Raw genomic sequence first — 22,926 nt, forward strand, 5'->3', positions numbered from 1 at the left:
GATAATCTCTGTCAAATTAGAAAGAATAAACGTTTGGAAAAAATCCACTTTGACACAGAATTTTGGCTTTTGTCAGTGTTTTAAATCAGATCCTGTACTTTTTAACATCACTCTTATAATTTCAGATGGATGTATAATTTCTGGTTCCTCTCATCTTTTTGAAAAAGACATGTATATCTAAATAAGCATTTACCTTGGCAACTAGAGTCTGTTTCAAATGTCAATTAAGGCCCCCCTTCAAGCTGCTGGACTGTGAGACCTGTGAGTTGTTTGTTACATGAGCACAAACAAGAGGTCGGGCGGGAAACATCCTGCCACACGAAGGCATGGGCATTCTACAATCTCGTCCACCGGGGTGAAATCCAACATACAGGCACTGAGCCAGGGCAGGGGGCATTGAGTTTGCCCATAGCTGCCATGGACTCCACACCATGGGAAACACCAAAGCGTAAGAGAGGTCACCCCCTCTCAAAAGGATTGGTGACAGAGCCAAAGCATTATGATGAGGCAAGCCTAAACTATACAGCGACTGAAATAAGTACCACGTCCTAGCAAGGGAAAATTTGATCCATGTATATTTGTAAGTATGTATGTTACGCTACCAGGGGCGTAAAGCCCCATACAACTTAGCCCGTAGGATCATCCGGACACACATACCCCTCCAGGACGATAAGGTCACTGCTCAGTGAGGAAGCTATAAATTATGCTGATTTAAATGTCTTTTAAAGCTGTAGGCAGCAATAAACTGGCCTTCAACACTCATGGTGAATCTTTAAACTTTGATCCCATACTCATACTATGCATTAGTTAATGTAGGGAAAAAAGCTTGGCAATTTAATGTCGCCCATTTGTCTAGGATACCATCTATGATTGGGTCTCATTTGGGAGAATTTTCCTAGTTGGAGTTTGACAAATAATGGGCCCTCAAAATGGCCCACTTCCCCTCCAATTTCGGATGAGGGGCGTTTCAGAATGTTTTGTCATCCTGCCATGATAAACATGTCTTACTAATTTCATGTGGATCGCTCACACTGGAGTGGGAGGCTGATATTTAAATTTTTTTTTCTGGAATTCTTTGATGCCACGCTACACCTACATTAGAGGACATGGGCAAAAAAGCTCAGCCATCTAGCGTCACCCATTTGTCAGGATACTTGAGCCCAAATAAGGATTTTATTGGAGAATTGCCTCCTTACTGCTTGCCGCAAATGGTCTGTAGGCCTCACTTTGTACGCTCCTGCTATTGCGGTTCCATTTTATTTTATACTTTGATTTTCAAAGACTGCTGGATTGCAGAAAAAGCAGCTGGTACTTTGCGCCTCTGCCTGGTATGTCTGCTGACAATAGGCCGGAGGGGGGGGCGGTAGGGAGGGGTGGGGGGGTCGCTGAATGGGACCAGCTAGTGACCTCAGGCAGATGGAATGTCCCCGTTTGCTCAGTCGGGCCACAACAACGCCGGGGCCCTTTTGTGTCCACCTCCCAGACTCCCAGAAATCTTGCAACACCTCGCACCCCCTCCCCACCAAATACACACACACACACACACACACTTCTCTATAATCTCACTCTTCCTGCAAGGTTAGGCCTTTTGAGGATGCGAGGGTGGCTTCCTCCCTCTGAGCTGGCTAGAAATGCTAATTGCGCCTTAGTCTGCCTCATCTTAAAAGTCTCACCTATTGTGTCCATAGCATTCCTGGGCTGCTGGGCCCATTTATGTGGGTGTTAGCGTATGACCGTCTCCCGGTGTCGTCGTGACGTTTGAAATATAGCGATTGCATAAATTTCACTGTTAAATAAGAGGACCTTTTTACCCACTAAACTGATGGTGGGTTGGGACAACAATTAAATCCTGACTAACACTGCAGATTTACGGTCTTCAATGCCCATGACCCCCCCACCCCCAGGCTCGAGTGAAGTCATCATGCTGCCGCAGAGACGTGGTGTAGCGTAAAATGAATTTTAAAAAGGGGAGTGAGCCCTGAAAGATATGGGAGGGGTGAAGTGTGCACGAGCAGCTTGTTGCGGTTTCCCCTTTAGATTGTATTCAAGCATTATGAATTAACGGGGAGATAGAGCTTAACCTCATAGTGGAACCTGAAGTTGTTTAAAACCCTGTGGAGTGATTTCAGACATTTGTTTCATCATTTTACATCACATTATCAGAAATATGTTTCAAGGTAAGTGCTGAAAACATGCAATGGCACAACTGTTTAGTTGAGCTATTTTTATAGTGTCTTTTTCACCATTTCAGTTGTCTCTCTGTATTGACTTTTTATTAGTATTCTTTTTACGACTTGTAAGTAGTAAAAACACAAGTTATTCATTAAAAATCATAATCATCTTTATTTGCCAAGTATGTAAAAAAACACACCAGGGATTTGTCTCCGGTAGTTGGAGCCGCTTAAAGGCCAAGTGTCGTCAAACGGATGATCTTTGGTATATTATTAATGAAAAACCCACAGCCAATATGATCCCATGTGTTTTTTCACCACAAAACATGATTTTGATGTATACAGCTTTTTGTAACTCCCCCCATGACAATCCTCTTGAGGGATTTGTTTTTGAGAAGAAGCAGGAAGTGACGTACAGGACAGAGGGGCCCCCTAGTGGACTCTTTTGTTTCCATTAGTTTTACCTCCGGGAAGGTAGCTCGTTGTTCCTTCGTGTTAGCCAAAATGCCGGCTCATTGCATTGCTGGACATTGCTTGAACACTCGGGAGAATGGAATTACCCTTCATAAGTTTGAAAGAGACCCTGTTCTTTGTAAAAAATGGATTGCACGGGTGCAGAGGACGAGAGCTTCGTGGGTTCAAAAATAACAGGTGGGTGTGTATACAGCTCAAAAAAAAAATAGTTTGGGGCGGACCACGTAATCGGTCTCTCTCGTAACGTAACAAAAGATCCCCGTATGAAATCTGTTGATGTGCGCATACAGCTACTAAAAAAAAATAGTTTGGGGCGGACCATCTAATAAGTCTCTCTCATAACGTAACAAAAGATCCGCATATGAAATGTGTGGTTCGCGCGTCGCTCAGCCAACAATGTCTCGATAGTGTTCATCGAGTACTGCGGCGACTTTGAACATACCGCTAAAAGCAACATAGCTAGGCTCCACCTCCTCCTTATATGCCACCACAGATGCCGAAACTCAGCCACACCGGCTGAGGTGCCGCGTTCGGCGGTCACATCTTCCGCGAAGGCTGCGCGTCGGGCTTTGCGACGGGGGCGGCTCTTCATAAGCCACACCGGCCGGCTGCGATGAGGCACGATGGCTCATCTCCGCCGCGGGAGTGGATCAGACGGGAATCAGTTTGGCCATGATCAAATATCATCTGAATATGCCTCAAAATAACAGTGTAATATTGCCCCAGTAACTTCACTCGGTTGTGTGGTGTTGTCCTTTTCGAAATGAGCTTCGGTTCAGAAAGGGTGTCGGAAAAAATGCGAATATCTCTGTTGTTCGGCTTCCATAGTAGCAGGCACAGCGCGTTTTCAACGGCGGAAGTGACGATGACGTCAAGGACAGAGGACGCGACTAATATGGCCACCACTTGGATATCGAGGGACACTCAATTGCGCAACTTTGTGCATGGATGATGCGCTCTCCGCTCACTTTTTTTTCTTCGTATAGACATTAAAGTCAATAGTTATATGTATTTTTCATTACAATATCTATTTTAGAATATTTCTAGGGATGACACCCGGGCTTTAAGTACGACAACAAACAGTTCATTGGCATGGAATACTTTTGTGACATAAAACACAGAGTCAATGAGCAATAAAATAACAGTGATATTAATTATTTTTTTTTGGGGGGGGGCAATTGTGCAAAAAGATGCAGAGTCTTTTAATTAAAGCAGCTTGAAATTATTAATTGAACAATGACCATTGTGTAAAAGGTGCAGAGACATTAAGAGATTGATGGAGTTTAAAGTGACTTGTGGGATAATATCGATTTTGTAATTGTTGCAGATGCTACTCAGGCACATGAGTTCCCAGTATTGGTCAATAACAGATATGGAAATATCACAGAGTGGGAAGACTGCTACAGTGAGTGCACAAGTCATGTATTACACAGTATAACTAGCCCAACAGAGATATGACTACAGTACCTTCCAAAAAGCTCAACTTTTATCTCAATCTATATAATATTCTCCCCAAAATCTTCAATTCAGATTTTTTTTTCCTTTTTTTGCAAAAGTAAGACTTTATGTTGCTTTTGGTAAGCAGCGATTTTAGCTGTGGAACGATGCCACTTTTGCAGAGTTTTTCTTTATTGTTGTGTCATGAACACTGACCTTAACTGAGGCAAGGGAGGCCTGCAGTTCTTTAGAGGTTGTCCTGAGTCCCTTCCTGGCCACCTGGATGTGTCATTCCTGGTCTCTTAGAGTAATCTTTGTAGGCCATCCACTCCTGGGAAGGTTCACCACTCTACTGTAATTCCACCATTTGAGGTTCTCCCGAAGGTTCTCTGGAATCCCAATGCTTTAGAAATGGCTTTCAAACCCTTTCCAGACTGATACAGTCAGTTTCAATTATTTTATTTAGTTACTGTTCTTTAATTTGCTTGGATAGTTTCATTTTGTAGCAGTGCAGCACGGTGGAGCAACTCCTTAGAGCGTTGGACTCCCAGTTCTGAGGACCGGGGTTCAAATCCCATCCCCACGTGTGTGGGGTTTGCATGTTCTCCAAGTGTCTGCATGAATTTTCTCTGGGCACTCCGATTTCCTCCCACATCCCAAAAACATCCAACATTAACTGGACACTCTAAATTGCCCCTAGGTGTGATTGTGAGTGCGGCTGTCTGTCTGTCTCCCAAGTGCCCTGCAATTGGCTGGCAACAAGTTTAGGGTGTACGGTGGCCCCTGCCCGATGACAGCTCCGATAAGCTCCAGCACTCCCCGTGACCCTTGTGAGGATAAGCGGCTAAGAAAATGGATACATGGATGGTTCTGTTTAAGTGATTTCTTGATTGAACAATTCTGGAGATAATCAGGCTCTGGTGTCATCTTTGAAAATTAACCAATAGTTATGATCATCCACAATTCATTTATGATTTAACAAGGATTTTTTTTCAGGTACTTTTTCACAAGGGTCCAGGCAACTTTGGATATTTTTTCCTTCATACATGAAATCACAATTTAAAAAGAGAATTTCAAGTTGAATTATTTACATTTGACTGGTGATCTTGAACTTTAAAAGTAGGAAAAGTATGCAAAAATCTTAGAACGTGAGCTGGGTGCCACTACTTTTTCATGCCACTGTATCTATCTTCAGGTAATCTTTTAGCTTTAGCTAGCTTCCTTCTATACCGTGCATCCTCGATCCTCACCCCATAATGTCTTATGGCAAAGCTGCACAACATTTGCATGATCTCTGTTTGAAAGAGTACAATGCTGTGTCTCATCACTGAAAGCCAAAGAAAAAGGAAAACACACGTACACACACCCAGCGTTAATGTATTTAGGCTATCTGGGGTCTCGTGTGCCTTGTTTATGAATGCATGTTTGATGATGACTTTTTTTTTCTAGGGAGGCGATTACGCGGAAAAGCCTTCTACAATGTCAATGGAAAGGTCTACTGTGAAGAGGACTTTTTGGTAAGTCCCTTGTACAATGTCATCTTTTGGTGTCTCTGTTCTGTGTAAACTGCACCTACATTGAAGGGGGGAATCCCTTTGGAGCCATTACACACATAAAAGACATTTGTAAATTCGGAAGCTGGGAAGTTCACACATCTACTTCAACCCCCCACTCTGTGTTTATACCTTTTATGCAAGGCAGGGACAAACGCAAAAAAAAAAACAACTTTGATGGGACGTGTGAAAGAGGCTTTATATACAGTATATTTTGTGAAGGGGACTTTCTGGCATTCCCTTACAGTCTTCTCCCAGTCTTACACAAAATGGTATGAAGGGGGGAAATTGATGAAGGTGCCCCCCCACGCAAAACACTCTTTACCCTGCCACAAACAGATAATTGACACTACAATTATAGTTTGGGAACACATCCTCAATTCAAGCAGATTTTCCTCAAATTCCCTTCCCTTAAGGAGGTTAAATAGCTTACGATTTGAGGAGGGGGAGGACAGATGGTCCATCCAGAGTGTGGAGATGCGCACACATTTGCAATTAGCTTACATATTTTACGAAAGTTGTGAAGATTTTTTTCCCAGGGGTGGGCTACATACGCCCCCTCCAGATCGAAAAAAGAAAGAAGTTCATTGAGTTATCAACCCTATAACAGGGCTCTAGAGTGCAACCACTTTGGTCACAAGTACGCCCTAATTTCTCATCGTTGTGCATAAGACAAAAAATGGCATCAGTGCGCCTTTCGGTGAAAAAGAAAAACCCAGAAACATCATGTTCCCAGCCATTTGAGTGAATCCCAATCTCAGAAAAAGCAGACAGATAATATCCCCATCGTGGTCTCTAAACAAATCAGAAACTGGGAAGGCCGGGACCCCCCTCTGATTGGCCATGGTCTAACTACTCACACACTTGTGTGCTTTTACGTTTGAAATATGTATGCCTCAATAAGCAGTCACACAGAGAGTGCTGCCAGCGCATTCGAAGTTGTTTTCCAATGTCTGACTAGCATGTAGCTGTACAATTATAAAAAATTGAACGACGTAAATGGAATTAGTTCCAAAGCTAAAAGCCACAGAGACCATGTGGCAACATTTTGGATTCCAGCCAGCTGAAGTGGTGAGCCTGCTAATATCAGCAAGCCGGAATGTTGAAATTGTACAAAGTCGCACCGTAATAAACCTTAAAGCGAGAGTCTATTTAAAACACAGACGCAGCACCTGATTTCTTCAGCTTGAAACAAAGCACAGTGGGCCCTCCATTTCCTGTCAGCTTGCCATTCAGGAAGCTTTTGCTCAACAATGCAAATATAAACGTGACAGAGTATATCACACACACGCACAGAAAGAGTACAGTGTTAAAACAAATGCTCCAGACATATAATAGGAAGTACGGATCGTGATGCAAACCAGGTTCCTTTTATCTACTTTTCGTGCTGTTATTAATGTCGTTACTCTGCACATTTTCTTCACCAACTGGAAACTTGAAAAGCATTATATTGCCTGTTAAGGCAATAAGGACTCTTTCGACCTCTGTGTCTGATGTTTAATATTGAAGTGTAGTGCAGAACAGCGCCCCAGTCTTGTTTATTCATATGTTTTATCTTTATTGTTTTAACTTTCTATGCAAGTGTTAAGTTCAGTTTTCAGTTGAGAAAAATAATTGGTCTTAAAAAGGATATGCTTGAATTATTATGCTCTAATATCATGATATCAGCAGCATTAAAAACATAACCAACACTATCATTTATTATGGGGAAAAAATATAAATTCTTAAAAATTGTGTTCTTGTGGCAAGCATCGCTGAGTCCTCTAAAGAAATTTAGAGAGAGATGAAAAGAGCAGTTGATAATTTCATGGAGAATGTGAAATTAAGGCCGGATTAGTCCAAAAGTTGGAAGCAATGTTCTAACAAAACGTATCCACTGCTTTAACCACCAAACATTTCAGGAAGTTCGCTGTCTTGTGGAATGGGGCTTCAAATGAGTAACTTTGCAGGCCAAATTATTACTTAACCATTTCCCAGTCAATATTGCCCAATATTTTTTTTTCTTTTTAGAGCGAACCTGTACAACTGCCTGGGAACACCTCAGGATCCTTCTAGAAGAGCTAGATAATGTGGCTGGGGAAAGGGAGGTCTGGGTTATCTCTGCTAAAACTCAGGCCCCTGTGACCCAACCCGGAAAAGTGGTAGAAGATGGATGGATGAATGGATGATTAATAAAACTCCACGGAGCAGTGATACCGCAAAAAGTGAAGCGCGAAGTAGCGAGGCAACTCTTTAAATTGGCAGAATAATATATTTCTCTGTTTCGGTTTTCAACCTTAGTTTGCGCAATTTAAGTTTTCGGTGTCAGCTAAAAATGTTCATTTTGGTGCATCACTGACTGGGATATTAAACCTTGCCCCTGACCTTCTCCACAGTACTCCGGTTTCCAGCAGACGGCCGAGAAGTGCTTCGTGTGCGGCCACCTCATCATGGAAATGGTAATCTCGCCAACATTAGCAAAAACTACTACAGTGGAATCTGGATGAGACAGTTTTACACCTTTACTGAAAAAGAGTGTTAACATTTAATTTAGTGCTAGTGTTATCATTTCAAGTTTGAATTATTGTTAAGGCTGGATTTAGCGTAGTCACTGATAGTGTAGTGGTTCACTCGCCCTACTTTGTTGTGAGCAGCGTGGGTGTGAGTGGTTGTCCATGTCTATACGTGCCCTGCGGCTGACTGGCGACCAGATCAAGTATAGCCTGCCTTTCACCCGAATTCAGCTGGGGTAGGCTATTGCACCACGTGACCTTAACCGGGATAAGCGCTGTTGACATTGAATGGATGGATGGATTTAGTGTAGTAGCCTTTTCTTTGTATGTGATCTCATAATGCATTTTTTATTAATAGCTTACATCATTCTCAGCATTTTGATTCATTGTGTCAGATTATCACCAACAGCTCAATTAATTTAACTATAAAGGACCTAAAGGAATATGTATAAACTTCTAAAAATGACACAACTTTACCCATTCTGGGAAACAGTGCATGCAAAACGTTTGGGTATTATGCTAAAATCCACCCTGACAAACACTGCGACCAGAGGTTTGCCTTGAAGAAGGCAACTTTGTAACTTTAATAAACTTGTTTTTATCAGATTAGGAAGACTGTATATGCCTTAGAATTTTATTATACATTCTGTCTGCATTTGTATGTGAATAATTATTATTTGACGGTTAAGTTCCTTCCTTGTTCTAATGTTAATTTTAGCTAGTTCATAAACAGGGTTTGCCATTGAGTGCAAACATTAAGGTGCTAATCCCTAAAACATAGCGTCTTGTATATAAATATACAATGTGTACAGTTATTTTTGTTCTGCTCCCATGTCATTAAGGATCTTAAAGCATAGTCAGGGAGGGCAGAAGAACATAAAGTCACACCCTTGCTGGAAGATACCTTGGGTGCATTTACAACCTAGACTTGCATGTAGAATCTGCGATGTGGCACATTAAGTTTTTTTAATATGTTTTTATGATTATGAGAAGCCAGGAAGTAATATTCAGTGGGCATCTTTTATTTTCTTTATTTAGTTATTATTATTTTCTTTTTAAAGTCCCCTGGACATTTTTTCCTTTCCTAAACTAACAATTTGAGCATCATTAAGTGAAATGATAAAGAATCAGATCGCCTAAGCAGTATCAAAACTGCAAATGGAGGTAAAAATAAATTAATTCCCAGCACTAGTCTTAATCTGCCTCTTGTCTGCTTCCTTTGTGGTGGTGAAGATCCTCCAGGCGCTGGGCAAGTCCTACCATCCAGGCTGTTTCCGCTGTGTGGTTTGTAAAGAGGGTTTGGACGGGGTGCCCTTTACTGTGGACATGGAGAACAACATCTACTGTGTCAAAGACTACCACACGTAAGAACTGCGTTCTGCTCTCTACCGTCATTTCCTGGAAAAAGCTGCCAATTTTTTTTCTGCTGTTTGGTATAAACTTGACCGGTACAAAATGGGGGCAATGAAGAGTCAACCGTGACGTTTTCCAATATCCATCCATTATGTGATCCGCTTATCCTCACAAAGGTCACCGGAGTGCTGGAGCCTATCCCATTTGTCATCATTTAAACATAAGAATTTGAGAATTTGCATGTTCTCCCCGTGCTTGTGTGAGTTTTCTCCAGGCACTCCGGTTTCTTCCCACATCCCAAAAATATGCATTAATTTGAGACTCTAAATTTCCTGTTGTTGTTATTGTGAATGCAAATAACTGTTTGTATGTCCCCTGCGTTTTGTTGGCACCCAGTTCAGGATGTACACCGTCTACTGGTTGAAGATAGTTGGGATAGGGTCCAGTACTCTTGTGAGGATAAGCGGCTCAGAAAATTGATAGATATCAATACATTGATAGTAATAATTTTGCCGTGTGATCCTTTTTCATTGCAGGGTTTTCGCTCCCAAGTGTTCCTCCTGCAACCAACCCATTCTCCCATCTCAGGTAACCACGATGCACACATACTTTACATGTACAAGAGACTCTGTCTCTACCTGCAGGTACAGTTATACCTCTACTTAGTAAATTAATTTGTTCGGGAAGTCATTTTGTAACGTGAATTTTTCTTAGGTAGAAGCGATATTTACATGAAAATAGCCTAATCCGTTCCAAGCCCCTCGACCCCCCCCAACCGACAAAAATAATAATTCAAAGAACATAATGTAAAAAACAATAAAAATTGTGTTAATTTACCTTTGTCGTTGGGTGACTATGAGAAGGGAAGAGTAAGTGACGAGCGAAAGGAATTGTGGGGGGACCGAGGAAGAGGCAAACATTTGACCGCTCAGAGAAGACATACATATACAGTAAATGTAGGCACAGACACAACTTAATTCCACAAAAAATGTGGGGCCCAATGTGAAGAAAGATAAATAAACTTACACAAAACAAACGCAAAACTCACAAAATGTTTTACATGTGCGCTAGCGTGTGACAGCGTGTGAAAGCGCTAGCGTGATTCGGTGAGTGTTCAAGGGAAACGAATAGCATCATGGTAAAGGTTGTTGTCCCTCTTAGCCAATGGGATGCCAGGAATATGCTCCAGCAATAGCCAATGGGAGAGCAGCTCTATTGCACCACACAAACATAGATAGATGGGATGTTTACGTTCGCTGGAATTTGGGGCCTGCGCATCCAGTGCCCATTTTTTTCATTTTTTTTATCCTGAATTTTCCTTCGTAAGTCGATAATATTTTTACGAGGAGCCGTTTCGTAACCTGCCTGATTTTTTTGTTACTAGAGACATTTGTAAGTAAGAGCTACCACTTTATATTATTCCCATGTGCCATTTTAAGCATCTAACAATGGGATTCGTCCGTCAGGGTTCTGAGGAGACCATTCGGGTTGTCTCAATGGACAAGGACTACCATGTGGAATGTTATCACTGTGAGGTGAGCTTACACAGACACACACACACACACACACACACACAAAATGGGGCATTTACATTTAGACTTCTAGCTCACAGGCCCTGAGACTAGTTGGCGACCTGATGTCTATCTCCTGGAGTCTCCTGGAGACTAGCCGGGGAGTCACAGCAAAATCGAACTTGACCAATGTCATTAGAGACCTTTTGGAGACTCCTTTATAGTGTCGGTATAAAGAAAAAGCTTATGCTTAATGTTATGAAACTGCAATAATTCATTTCAAAAATCTATGCGCACATCTTAATTTGTGCCCACTTCAATGATTGCCCCAATATTTTAGATTTTATGCGTGTTGTCGGGATTTTCCTCTCGATGTGTCCGTTCACTTTGCATAAAAATCTTAATGTCAGAAAACTGTGACCGCTTGTCACCAAAATTTATGTGGACATCTGTGCCAACCTCAATATTTTGGATTTTAGCGACATAAAACTGTTTCCCTCATTATGGAGGATTGTCTTTGGCATTCGTACTCGAGCGACAGAGCTTGGAGGGCCGCCAAAAAAACTTTGTCGCCTATTTGAGAGTTTGACAACAAAAGAAAAAAATACTTAGGTGACTTATAACGTAAGAATTATTTTCTTTTGTTGTAAATCTCTCAATATGCACCTGCACGCAACTAGCAACACACTTGCTGCACAGTACTCATTTTTATAATTGTGATTAGCCAATCACAATTACAATTTGATGTATTACATTAAAAGTCTTAACGGTTTCCTCGAAATTGCAAGCTGTGATTATGCCTGTATGTCTCCATTAATAAATTACACCTGGAAACCTATGTCACTCTCTCTATTGGCAACATGAAGTTTGCTAGGCATGCCTATCATGAATTGACCTTCAACAAAGTCTCAAAAAGATGGGAAGTGTACCATTCTGGTGTGATTCTGCAATTTTAGCTGATTCTATGATTCCATAATTGATTTGTCATTTCAACCAGGACTGCGGCCTCCAGTTAAACGACGAGGAGGGTCACCGCTGTTACCCTCTGGACGCTCACCTGCTCTGCCATGGCTGCCACATCCACCGACTGCAGTCCATGATTCCGGGGCACTCGCCCCCGAGCTACCCGCTCCACGTCACCGAGTTGTGAAGAGGAGGGGGAAAAAGGGTGCATCGCCAACCCCCATCTAATTCCCTTCGTCTGAGATCCTAACATTATTGATTTGCCCATCATACCAGTGTGGGCTTACCATTTTCCATATGTGCTCTACTGCTTCCTTACTGATGGTTATATGAACGCTGCCTTAGGGGCCATCACTGGCTGGAGCAGCCAGTCCCAGTGTGACCACGTCGTGCCGGTCTCCCAGCGACCCGTGCTGAACTGTAAAGGGAAAGGTGGCCGCAGAGGCAAATCCGCCCCACCCTCTGAGCATCCATATGTGAATCCTCGTTTTCTGCCCACCCCCTTCTTACCCCGATGCCCACTACTGATGACCCCACATTTTCATTCCAAGGGCTATATATATAAATATATTTAGAGGGCCACTGCTGGCTGGACCAGTTCCAGTGTGTAAAGGTTGTGCCCATCTCCCGTTTCTGTGGGGTGTCCAGGTGGTGCTTCTACCCACCAATGGGGTTACACACAGCCTCTGTCTATCCCCCCTCCCCCCACTCTTGTTGACCTCACCACTTCATTTTGATGGATGAATTACTACCCACCGCCCAGAGGGGCCACCGCTGGCCGGATAGGAAAGACCCAGCGAGGCCATATTGTGCCTTCAGAGCGGGCTCTCCACATAGCCGCTAACACCAACCTGAGTTCCATTTTGACATCAAGCCAACCCTGCCCCTGTGGCATCCCATTCCATTAACACTGACATTCCACGTCGACGTCTTTAGACAAGACTGCCAGATTTTCACTGTCTTGATGAATGATGAAAATACAGTGCTAGGTGCGTGTACACACAGACCCAATACAGATACATATCCCCCATATAGTGGAACCTCGATTAAAACGTATCCTGATATAATGGATGTCAGATAAAACAATAAGATAGACCATCGGGACTGAAAAATGTGTCCAAAAATAGTTTCCATTTGTCACTTGAACGGTCATTGACAACTTGACAATTGGCCGTTGTTGTTTATGAGCATTGTGGCACAACGCAGGCAGAGAATAGGACTGAGTTTTTTTTTTTTTCCAGGTCACAGATATACATGTACAAAATGACTAGATTCACTTCCAAAAGATGTTCCTCCCATGCCTACGTGGAAGCCATGTTGAATGTAGGGGATTGACGTGGCCTTCGTGGGTATTCTCCAGATACTCCGTTTTTCTCCCGCATTCCAAAAACATGCATGGTATCTTAATGGACTACTCTAAATTGTCCTAAATTTTACAAATTTATGATTGTGAGTGTGAATTGGTGTTTGTTTTCCTTGTGATTGGCTGGCCAGCAGTTCGGGTATACCCAGTCTCTCGCCCGAAGGCAGCTAGGTTAAGCGACAGCACACCTTCATTTATATATATATATATATATATATATATATATAGAGAGAGAGAGATTTTTTTTTTTACAGAGTTGCCAATCTATAGTAATTCACTTCCAAAACAATTCACCCAAATTAGTCAGAATTTTCATATTTCAAAATTTGATCAAGAACATTACCGCTGAACCGTTATTGCAGGATATTATGAAATCGTATTAAAACTGTTCTTCATCCTGTTAAATTGTTCAACATAAGAATTACACTTTCAGTGTGGTTATTAATAAATTATGGCTTCAATCTTTGTTATATTAAGATATTGATCACATCAACCTTGTAATGGTGGACGCAGTTGCAGCCTGAATCAAAGTATGCAATATTTTGACAGGGCATCTTCAAAAATATGTGTTAGTATGGATTAATTGGCCTTTGCCAGTTAAATTATTGCTAATGTAGGTATTATTATTATCATTATTATTAATGTGCCTAGGTTAAAAGGGACAAAAGCAAGCCTATTAAACTAGGATTATCAGATCTCAAAATGGCAATTCAGCATTCTTGCAAACAACATTCCTCATAGATGCATGGACAATAGTTTGGATTTCTATTTTGTGAATGTACTTTTATAGACCTCTCTTGCATGCTATTTATATTATATATTTATATTTCCAATGTCCACTATTACTACTGAAATGATGGCAATTTCCCCAATGTAAAGGATATCTTACTGACAGCATATTACAAATATTTATTATGAATAATAATGTACTGTTAACCTCTCTCAGAAACTCTCGTTTCAGATGACATCCCCAGCGACATAATTAATTCATTTCCAGTTCAGGGGGCGTCTTGTGAGGCTGTCAATTATTTTACATTTCCATTTCCAGATGCATTTTAATCGGCTTACTCTGTTGTTGAAACTTGCTTCCTCTCCATCATTCCGCATTTCCAGCCAGACCGACTTAAGATGAGTATTGCTTATTTGGCTGTTTTGCCACTTCACGGCACGAGTTTAGCAATTAGCATAATGCTTTTCCAACGGGCCCCTCGCCCTCTCGTTGCGAAAACCTAAACGATATGTGTAAGAAATGTAGTTTATTCGGTCCCGTGGAGGCGATGATTGGTGACTTAAATGCCAAACTCAAAGAGAATTTTTGTGTCTGTGGCTTGGCGGCCCCAAGCAGGTTTTTTTCCCCCCATACTCTTCTTTTTTTGTATGTTTTTAAAACATTGTGTTTACTTCATCAAATCCATGTATGTATGATGGTGCGACACAGCCTGTATTGGCCAGTAATGTAGGACGCTGGACTTTTTTCCACCCTAATATTAAACAATCACTGTTACAGCATAATAAAATCATTGAGCAATTTCCGTGATGAAATATCTCTTTCTCTCTCTCTCTCTCTCTCTCTCTCTCTCTCTTCTCTCTCTCTCTCTCTCTCTCTCTCTCTCTCTCTCTCTCTCTCTCTCTCTCTCTCTCTCTCTCTCTCTCTCTCTCTCTGTCTCTCTCTCTCTCGTTTTTGCAAACTCCACTTCAATGTTAAAGATCACAAAACAAATGTAAATATGAGACAAATATAACCCAAGTAAACATTTGAAGTGGATTTTGTTTTTGAAGGAAAAAGAACTATTCAAAGCTACTTGGCTCAGTGTTTAAAAAGTAAACTTGCTAAGCCCCCCCTTCCTAGTAACAATTGAAATCAAGCGTTTTCTGTAACCGACAATCTTTTCGCCCACTCTTCCTCGCACAGTTTTTTTTTAATTCAGCAACACCAGAGGGTCTTTGAGTATGAATGGCCTTTTAAGGTCACGCCACAGTATTTCATTTGGATTCGTTTCTGGACTTTGAGTTGGTCACTCCAAAACCTTCGGTCATTCCATTAATCACAGCAAGTCGTCCAGTTACTGTAGTAGATATCTGGCCACCTGTGTGATTGACTGCTCATATGATTTTTTTTTTCTGAAATTCTTTGTTACTTTAACGCCTAATGTAACAAGACACAGACCTTCAAAAAGTTCCACTTTCATTTCAGAATACTCTCCCAAAGGTCTTGGGAATCATTCAGATCTTTGTTGCCCCAGACAGCTGAGACTTTGAGTTCTTTTTGGTCAGGAGTAGTTTTTGCCTTGGAACGCTGCCGTGAATGCCGTTTTTGCCCACTTTCTTCATTATTGTTGAGCTATGAACACTCAGTTCTTCAGATGTTATCCTGGGTTCCTTTGTGACCACCTGGATGAGCCTCCCCTTTCCTCTTGGAGTAATTATTTTTCACCAGCCACTCCTGGGAAGGTTTGCCACTGTTCCGTGTTTTCTACATTTGTGTATAATGACCCTCACAGTGGTTCATTGGAGTTCTAAAGCTTTCGAAATTGCTTTGTAAACCTTTCCAAGATTTCACATACTTTAATTCTCATCTTCTCTTCAATTTCTTTAGATTGTGGCATTTTGTTGACAGGTTCTTTTTAAATGATTTCTTGATTGAGCATGTCTGAAGGTAATCAGGCTTGATTTCAGTCAGTGAAAATGAATTCATCTTTCTATTAAATCTGATTAGCCACAGTTAATTCACGATTTAACAAGGGGCTCCATTTCCCTTTCACACAGGACTGAGTAGCTTTGAATAGATGTTCTTCCTTCATTAATAAACTCACAATTGTAAATCTGCATTTTATATTTACTTGGGTTATTTTTGTCTGATGTTTAAACGTTTGATTTTCAGCATTAAAGTGGGGAAAGCAAAAAAAAAAAAAATAATTAGGGAAGCGGCAAATACATTTTCACTGCACTGTATATACAGTATGTGGGTGCGTGTATTCCAGATGTTTTCTCACAAGACGGCAGGGTCTAGATTATGCTGTCCTTGGGTTACTTCACCCCTGCTGATACTGAAAGATCAGGAAGTTGTTTGTTGACGTCTTTAAAAGCCTGCTTGTTCTGCCCGGGTTTTTCGAAATGCTGTGAGTCGTTTTCGCCACTGCAGTTAGGTGGCACTAACGTGCTTCAGGTTTTCCTTTTTGATTGTCACTTTTCCCAACCTCCAACATCCTGTTTTTGAGACAGTGTGCGCACTGGTGGCAGGACCACCAAAAAGTGCATTTGGCTGTTATTGCGGAGTAGTACAGCAGCACCCTTAAAAAACAAAAACACCACTGGACCTTTTTCACCCAAGCCTTAAACTTTATCTCTGAATCCAGCAGAATTTCTTTTTTTTTTTTAACAAGATCTGACCTGCACGTTGAGTTGGGTTTACATGCAGCCAAATCTGGATCCAGTCCCATCCGAACTTGGTATATTTTCACTGCGTGCCTGACAGGGCATTTGCCAATATGTTGACATTTTAACAGATAAATAGCCACTGTATTTGAGACTTTATGTATTTTGCTTTGGGTCTGCTCAATGGAATTGTCCATGTTGAGTTCCAGTTTGAATGTAATCCGGATTCAACTTGGTTTTGACATGACTGCATCAGTCAAGGCATCCACGCAAATTGAGTTGAAATAAGACACAATTTTATATCTGCAACGCCAGCATTTGTGACATACGGTGTGATGTACTCTGGATTGCAAGCTATTTCCGAAACTTTTCCACTCTTACAACAGCCTCTCCGGTACAAATTAAGGAGAGATTTATTCATATCTTGGTCAAATTTTGAGTTGAAGTCAATTTTTATTTTGTGAAATTTTGCTGGAAATACTTTTTTTTTTGAAAAGGAAAATTTTAAATATAAAAATTCAATTGAACTTGAAATGTAGGCTTAATTTTATGTAAATATTTTCCCACCCATTAATAATTATTTTCACGAGTTTACACAATTGAAATTCTGGATATTAATTTAAAAAAATCCCCTTCAATTGATTCAGACCAAAAATGAATCAAGGAATAAAACACCAGATCCAATATTTCAAGACAGGTCGCTGATGACAACTTCCTTGATGGAGGGAACACAAAAATGCATTCACATATCATTTGTCAGTGTTGCCTAAAATGTCACAAAATGTGGATTTACAGGCGTCTTGATTGGCCAAACTCAACCTTGGCTCCGCCTCTCAGGTGCAGGATGCAGGGAAACGGAAGCCATTTTGTTCCCGCTCAATACTACTGACTAGAATGTGACCGCAAACACACTGATCGCAACTAACTTATCATATTGACTCGAATGTGACGCGAATGATTGTCGACTGTCGCCGGAAATTCCCAGCATCGCCTTCCCTTAACTGACCGTTTTTGTTATTATTTTAATGATTATTTTTATGTTTTGAAAAAAAGTACTAGCACACGCCTAGCATCCCTTGTACATAAAGATTCTAGTTTTGTATTTTTTTTTCTCTCGGGAAGAAAGGATGATGTCTCCTCCTTCTCCGACTGGTTAGTTGCCATAAAGCACATGTTATGACATGATCTTTTGTATCCCAATTATTATTATTATTATTATTATTTCCTAGATGCTTCATAAGAAGAAAGACTAGAGCTATTTATCTCGACCTGGAGAGAGAAAAACATTATTTAATGTCTTAAAAAGAAATCAGGATGTATCATTTAACTGTAGAAGACATAATCTGTTATTCAATAAAGTGGTTTTGTAGCTAACTGCGACATTTTCTCAGTTGTTGTTATTGATGTTGTGCAGATGGTTGCGGCGGATAAATGGCGGTGGAAAGTTAAAGGACTGAAATGGGGTGTGATTCAAAAATGTTTTAATTACTTTGTAAACTATGAAAGCATTTTATGTTGGATTTAATTCAAAAGCAGCAGGATGTGGAAATAATGTAAAGTTCAAATGTACCACATTGAAAACAAAGTTGCAATATTTAATAAACAGTGACAAAAAGACTTTTCCCAGTTGAAAACACAAATTAATTTACAAAATACTATAATACTGTACACAATACGAAAAAAATAAAATATAAAAACTTATGACCAAAGTGACAAATTGACAGACGGTAAAAACTAAATCACTGTAGTTAATAGACAAATGAGTTGTAAATTACTTAATGCATAAATTAAATTCAAAATTGAAACCTTTTTTGAAAGTAAAGCAAATGTACCAAAAGAAAAAAAATATAAAAAAAAACATACATTTTAAAAGTCCTAAAACACTTTCAAAAAGTCAACCAAGTTAACAAGAGCTTAAAAACAAAAACTTCATCAATATCAAAAAAACAATTGTAGAACATACAGCAACAAAAATTAATGAAATAAACATTAAGAATAAATGTACAAATTGTTTAGAGAAAAGTATAAAAAGTAGTTTATAAAAAGTAAAAAAGATTTGTAAAAAAGTGAAGTGAAAACACATTCACAAAATGTCATAAAAAAATCTATGAATATACAATTTTAACAACTGATGAAAAATGGACAGTAAAGCAGGTACCTGAAAGAAAAAGAATCTAACATTCGCAACGCTTCAAAATGCTGGTTGACGTTTGACAATGGCATTTTTATAAAAAAGATTGCAAACCAAAATCACAAGTATAAACATTAAAAATATATGTAAAAAAGAAAAACGAAGTAACACAAGAGGGAGTTAAAAATGTACTTAAATTAGAATTATAAAAAGTAAAACCCAATTAACAAATAATGTATAAAAGAAGGTGGCACGGAGGTGCAGCTGTAAAGTGTTGGCCTCACAATTCTGAGGACCAGGGTTCCAATCCTGACCGTAGCTGTGTGGAGTTTACATGTACTCACCGTGCCTGCATGGGTTTTCTCCGGGAACTCCGGTTTCGTCCCACATCCCAAAAAACATGCAACATTAATTGGACACTCTAAATTACCCCTAGGTGTGATTGTGAGTGCTGCTGTTTGTCTGTCTCCATGTGCCCTGCGATTGGCTGGGATAGGCTCCAGCACTCCTACGCCCCTTGTGAGGATAAACGGCTAAGAAGTTGGATGGTTGTATAAAAGAAAAAAAAAACATTTGCATAAGGTAAACAGTGAAACACTCTTGCTGGAGCAAAATATTTGAAAATAAGCGTTCCCCCTCGTCTCTTAACAGTATATGCTCTCATTTCAGCTCCACAACGTGTGCCTGTGTTCATGATACGCGCACACACCACTGGTGTTGGTTGACAGCTTCCTCATTTATGGCACAAAATGTCCTTTATGCCGATGAGGGTTCCACCCTCAGACTACGTGTGACTGAGTGAGAAAGGTGAGCTCGAATGTTCAAAAGACCACCCTTCCTGACACACACACACACACAACCAGGAAATGAGTCCAAATCCACAACATGAACTTGTGAGACTGACTCCAGTTTGTGAGCAGAAAGACAGAATGTTGGACCACAACTTTCAGAAAAATAGATCACAATACAAATTCGCTTTAGCTCAGCAAATGTGAAACTGGTAAGGAGGGAGAAAGGCAACTCAAACTAAACTGGCAAAATACATCCCCAAAACATCCATTGAAGACTCTAAATTGCCTATAGGTGTGAGTGTGAATAATTAGGATTATTATTTTGTCTAGATGTGCCCTGCAATTGGCTTACAGTTGAGGTCGTAGAATTTGGTGAAGATAAGGTGTTTGGAAAATGGTTTGATGAATGAATGATACAAAAATATGGCTAACACATTTAGAAAAGTCAAAAGAATAGGACGAACATAAAAACTCAATTCATGGAAAAACATACTTACAAAAAAAAGCTACATTATCATTTAACATTATTATTAAATCATCAACCCAGCGTTTACAAAAGCAAAAATGGGTCATGTTCCAGAGTGAAGGTAAAAATTCAAAATGTGCAAATAATATAAAACGATATGCAAAATTTCAAAAATGTAGAGAAATGATAACAGAAAGAAATTTGCATATGTAAAATAAATGTCTATTCGTATAACGGATTATAAAATAAAACGGGCAAAACGTCCAAATAAATTCACAAAGCAAAATCAAATTTGACCCCTGAAAAAGATGGGTAAATTTTATTTTTTTAGATTCACATTTGTAGCCAGATATTTAGATAAAAACCTAAACCCTGTTGCAAGAAAAATATAAATCATTTACAAATAATACAAACACATTCATCAAAATGACAAAAAAAAGAGGACAAATTCATTTAAAACACCTTTACACTTCTTCTTCTTTTCCTTTCGGCTTGTCCCGTTAGGGGTCGCCACAGCGTGTCATCTTTTGCCATCTTAGCCTATCTCCTGCATCTTCCTCTCTAACCCCAACTGCCCTCATGTCTTCCCTCACCACATCCATAAACCTTCTCTTTGGTCTTCCTCTCGCTCTTTTGCCTGGGAGCTCCATCCTCAGCATCCTTCTACCAATATACTCACTCTCTCGCCTCTGAACATGTCCAAACCATTGAAACCAAACCGTCTCTAATCCGTACATCATGGCCGGCCTCACCACTGTTTTGTATACTTTGCCCTTCATCCTAGCAGACACTCTTCTGTCACATAACACACCAGACACCTTTCGCCAGCTGTTCCAACCTGCTTGGACCCGTTTCTTCACTTCCTGACCACACTCTCCATTGCTCTGTATTGTTGACCCCAAGTATTTGAAGTCGTCCACCCTCGCTATCTCTTCTCCCTGTTGCCTCACTCTTCCCCCTCCACTTTTGTCATTCGCGCACAGATATTCTGTTTTACTTCGGCTAATCTTCATTCCTCTCCTTTCCAGTGCATGTCTCCATCTTTCCAATTGTTCCTCTGCGTGCTCCCTGCTTTCACTGCATATGACAATATCATCTGCGAACATCATGGTCCAAGGGGATTCCAGTCTAACCTCATCTGTCAGCCTATCCATTACCACTGCAAACAGGAAGGGGCTCAGAGCTGATCCCTGATGCAGTCCCACCTCCACCTTAAATTCCTCTGTCACACCTAAGGCACACCTCACCATTGTTCTGCTGCCATCATACATGTCCTGTACTATTTTAACATACTTCTCTGCCACACCAGACTTACGCATGCAGTACCACAGTTCCTCTCTTGGTACTCTGTCATAGGCTTTCTCTAGATCCACAAAGACACAATGTAGCTCCTTCTGACCTTCTCTGTACTTTTCCACGAGCATCCTCAAGGCAAATAATGCATCTGTGGTACTCTTTCTAGGCATGAAACCATACTGTTGCTCGCAGATACTTACTTCTGTCCTGAGTCTAGCCTCCACTACTCTTTCCCATAACTTCATTGTGTGGCTCATCAACTTTATTCCTCTATAGTTCCCACAGCTCTGAACATCCCCTTTGTTCTTAAAAATGGGAACTAGAACACTTTTCCTCCATTCTTCAGGCATCTTTTCGCCCGCTAGTATTCTGTTGAATAAGTTGGTCAAAAACTCCACAGCCATCTCTCCAAATTGCTTCCATACCTCTACCGGTATGTCATCAGGACCAACTGCCTTTCCATTTTTCATCCTTTGTAGTGCCTTTCTGACTTCCCCCTTAGTAATCATTTCCACTTCCTGGTCCTTCACTCTTGCCTCTTCAACTCTTCCTTCTCTCTCATTTTCTTCATTCATCAACTTCTCAAAGTATTCTTTCCATCTATTTAGCACACTACCGGCACCAGTCAACACATTTCCATCTCTATCCTTAATCACCCTTACCTTCTGTACATCCTTCCCATCTCTATCCCTCTGTCTGGCCAACCTGTAGAGATCCTTTTCTCCTTCTTTCGTGTCCAACCTGGTGTACATGTCTTCATATGCCTCTTGTTTAGCCTTTGCCACCTCTACCTTTGCCCTACGTCGCATCTCGATGTACTCCTTTCGCCTCTCCTCAGTCCTCTCAGTATCCCACTTCTTCTTCGCTAATCTCTTTCCTTGTATGACTCCCTGTATTATGGGGTTCCACCACCAAGTCTCCTTCTCCCCTTTCCTACCAGATGACACACCAAGTACTCTCCTGCCTGTCTCTCTGATCACCTTGGCTGTCGTCGTCCAGTCTTCCGGGAGCTTCGGTTGTCCATCGAGAGCCTGTCTCACCTCTTTCCGGAAGGCCGCACAACATTCTTCCAGGCCGCACAACATTCTTCTTAAAACACCTTTACACAGGATTATAAAAACTTGACATTGCATGTTAGGTAAGTCACTGAATTTGTTTGTCTACAAGTGCCCTGTGATTGGTCAGCGACCAATCCAGGCCACGCCTCAGTTCTCTAGCTCCAAGTCAACAGGGATCGGCTCCACCCACCTCACCCGAGCACTGCACAAAATAGATGGAAAAAGACAAAAAAAGCTGATAGAGACAATGATGAAAGATTTTTTTTCTTTTTTTTTAAAGAAACCCAACATGAAATAAGTTTGTCTTTCACGCACTGGAGCATCTGACGTGACGCCTGGTGAGTTGTTGACGTTCCCTGGTTTATTCCAGATGCTCGTCAAGACCTCCCGGGACATACATGGGAGCCATCATGTGGAATTGGCTCGGCGACGGTATCACGTCGGGGTCGTGAAGGAGCCCCCCACCCTTCCCCTCCCGGGACCTCCGTCTTT

General features: G+C 40.9%; 1 protein-coding gene across 1 annotated transcript in view; it reads left to right on the forward strand.

Annotated features, from left to right (window-relative positions):
• Positions 1-14,894, forward strand: part of wtip (WT1 interacting protein) — a 31,805-nt gene extending 16,911 nt beyond the window's left edge. The window contains exons 3-8 of the mRNA XM_061814704.1: positions 5,532-5,599; positions 8,011-8,073; positions 9,361-9,491; positions 10,017-10,068; positions 10,947-11,015; positions 11,989-14,894. Coding sequence (XP_061670688.1) covers positions 5,532-5,599; positions 8,011-8,073; positions 9,361-9,491; positions 10,017-10,068; positions 10,947-11,015; positions 11,989-12,141 — 536 coding nt within the window. The 3' untranslated portion in view covers positions 12,142-14,894. The remainder of the gene's footprint in view (positions 1-5,531; positions 5,600-8,010; positions 8,074-9,360; positions 9,492-10,016; positions 10,069-10,946; positions 11,016-11,988) is intronic.
• Positions 14,895-22,926: the final 8,032 nt, after the last annotated feature.

Source organism: Syngnathoides biaculeatus, chromosome 3 (genome assembly GCF_019802595.1).
Source record: "Syngnathoides biaculeatus isolate LvHL_M chromosome 3, ASM1980259v1, whole genome shotgun sequence".
Lineage (NCBI taxonomy): Eukaryota > Metazoa > Chordata > Actinopteri > Syngnathiformes > Syngnathidae > Syngnathoides > Syngnathoides biaculeatus.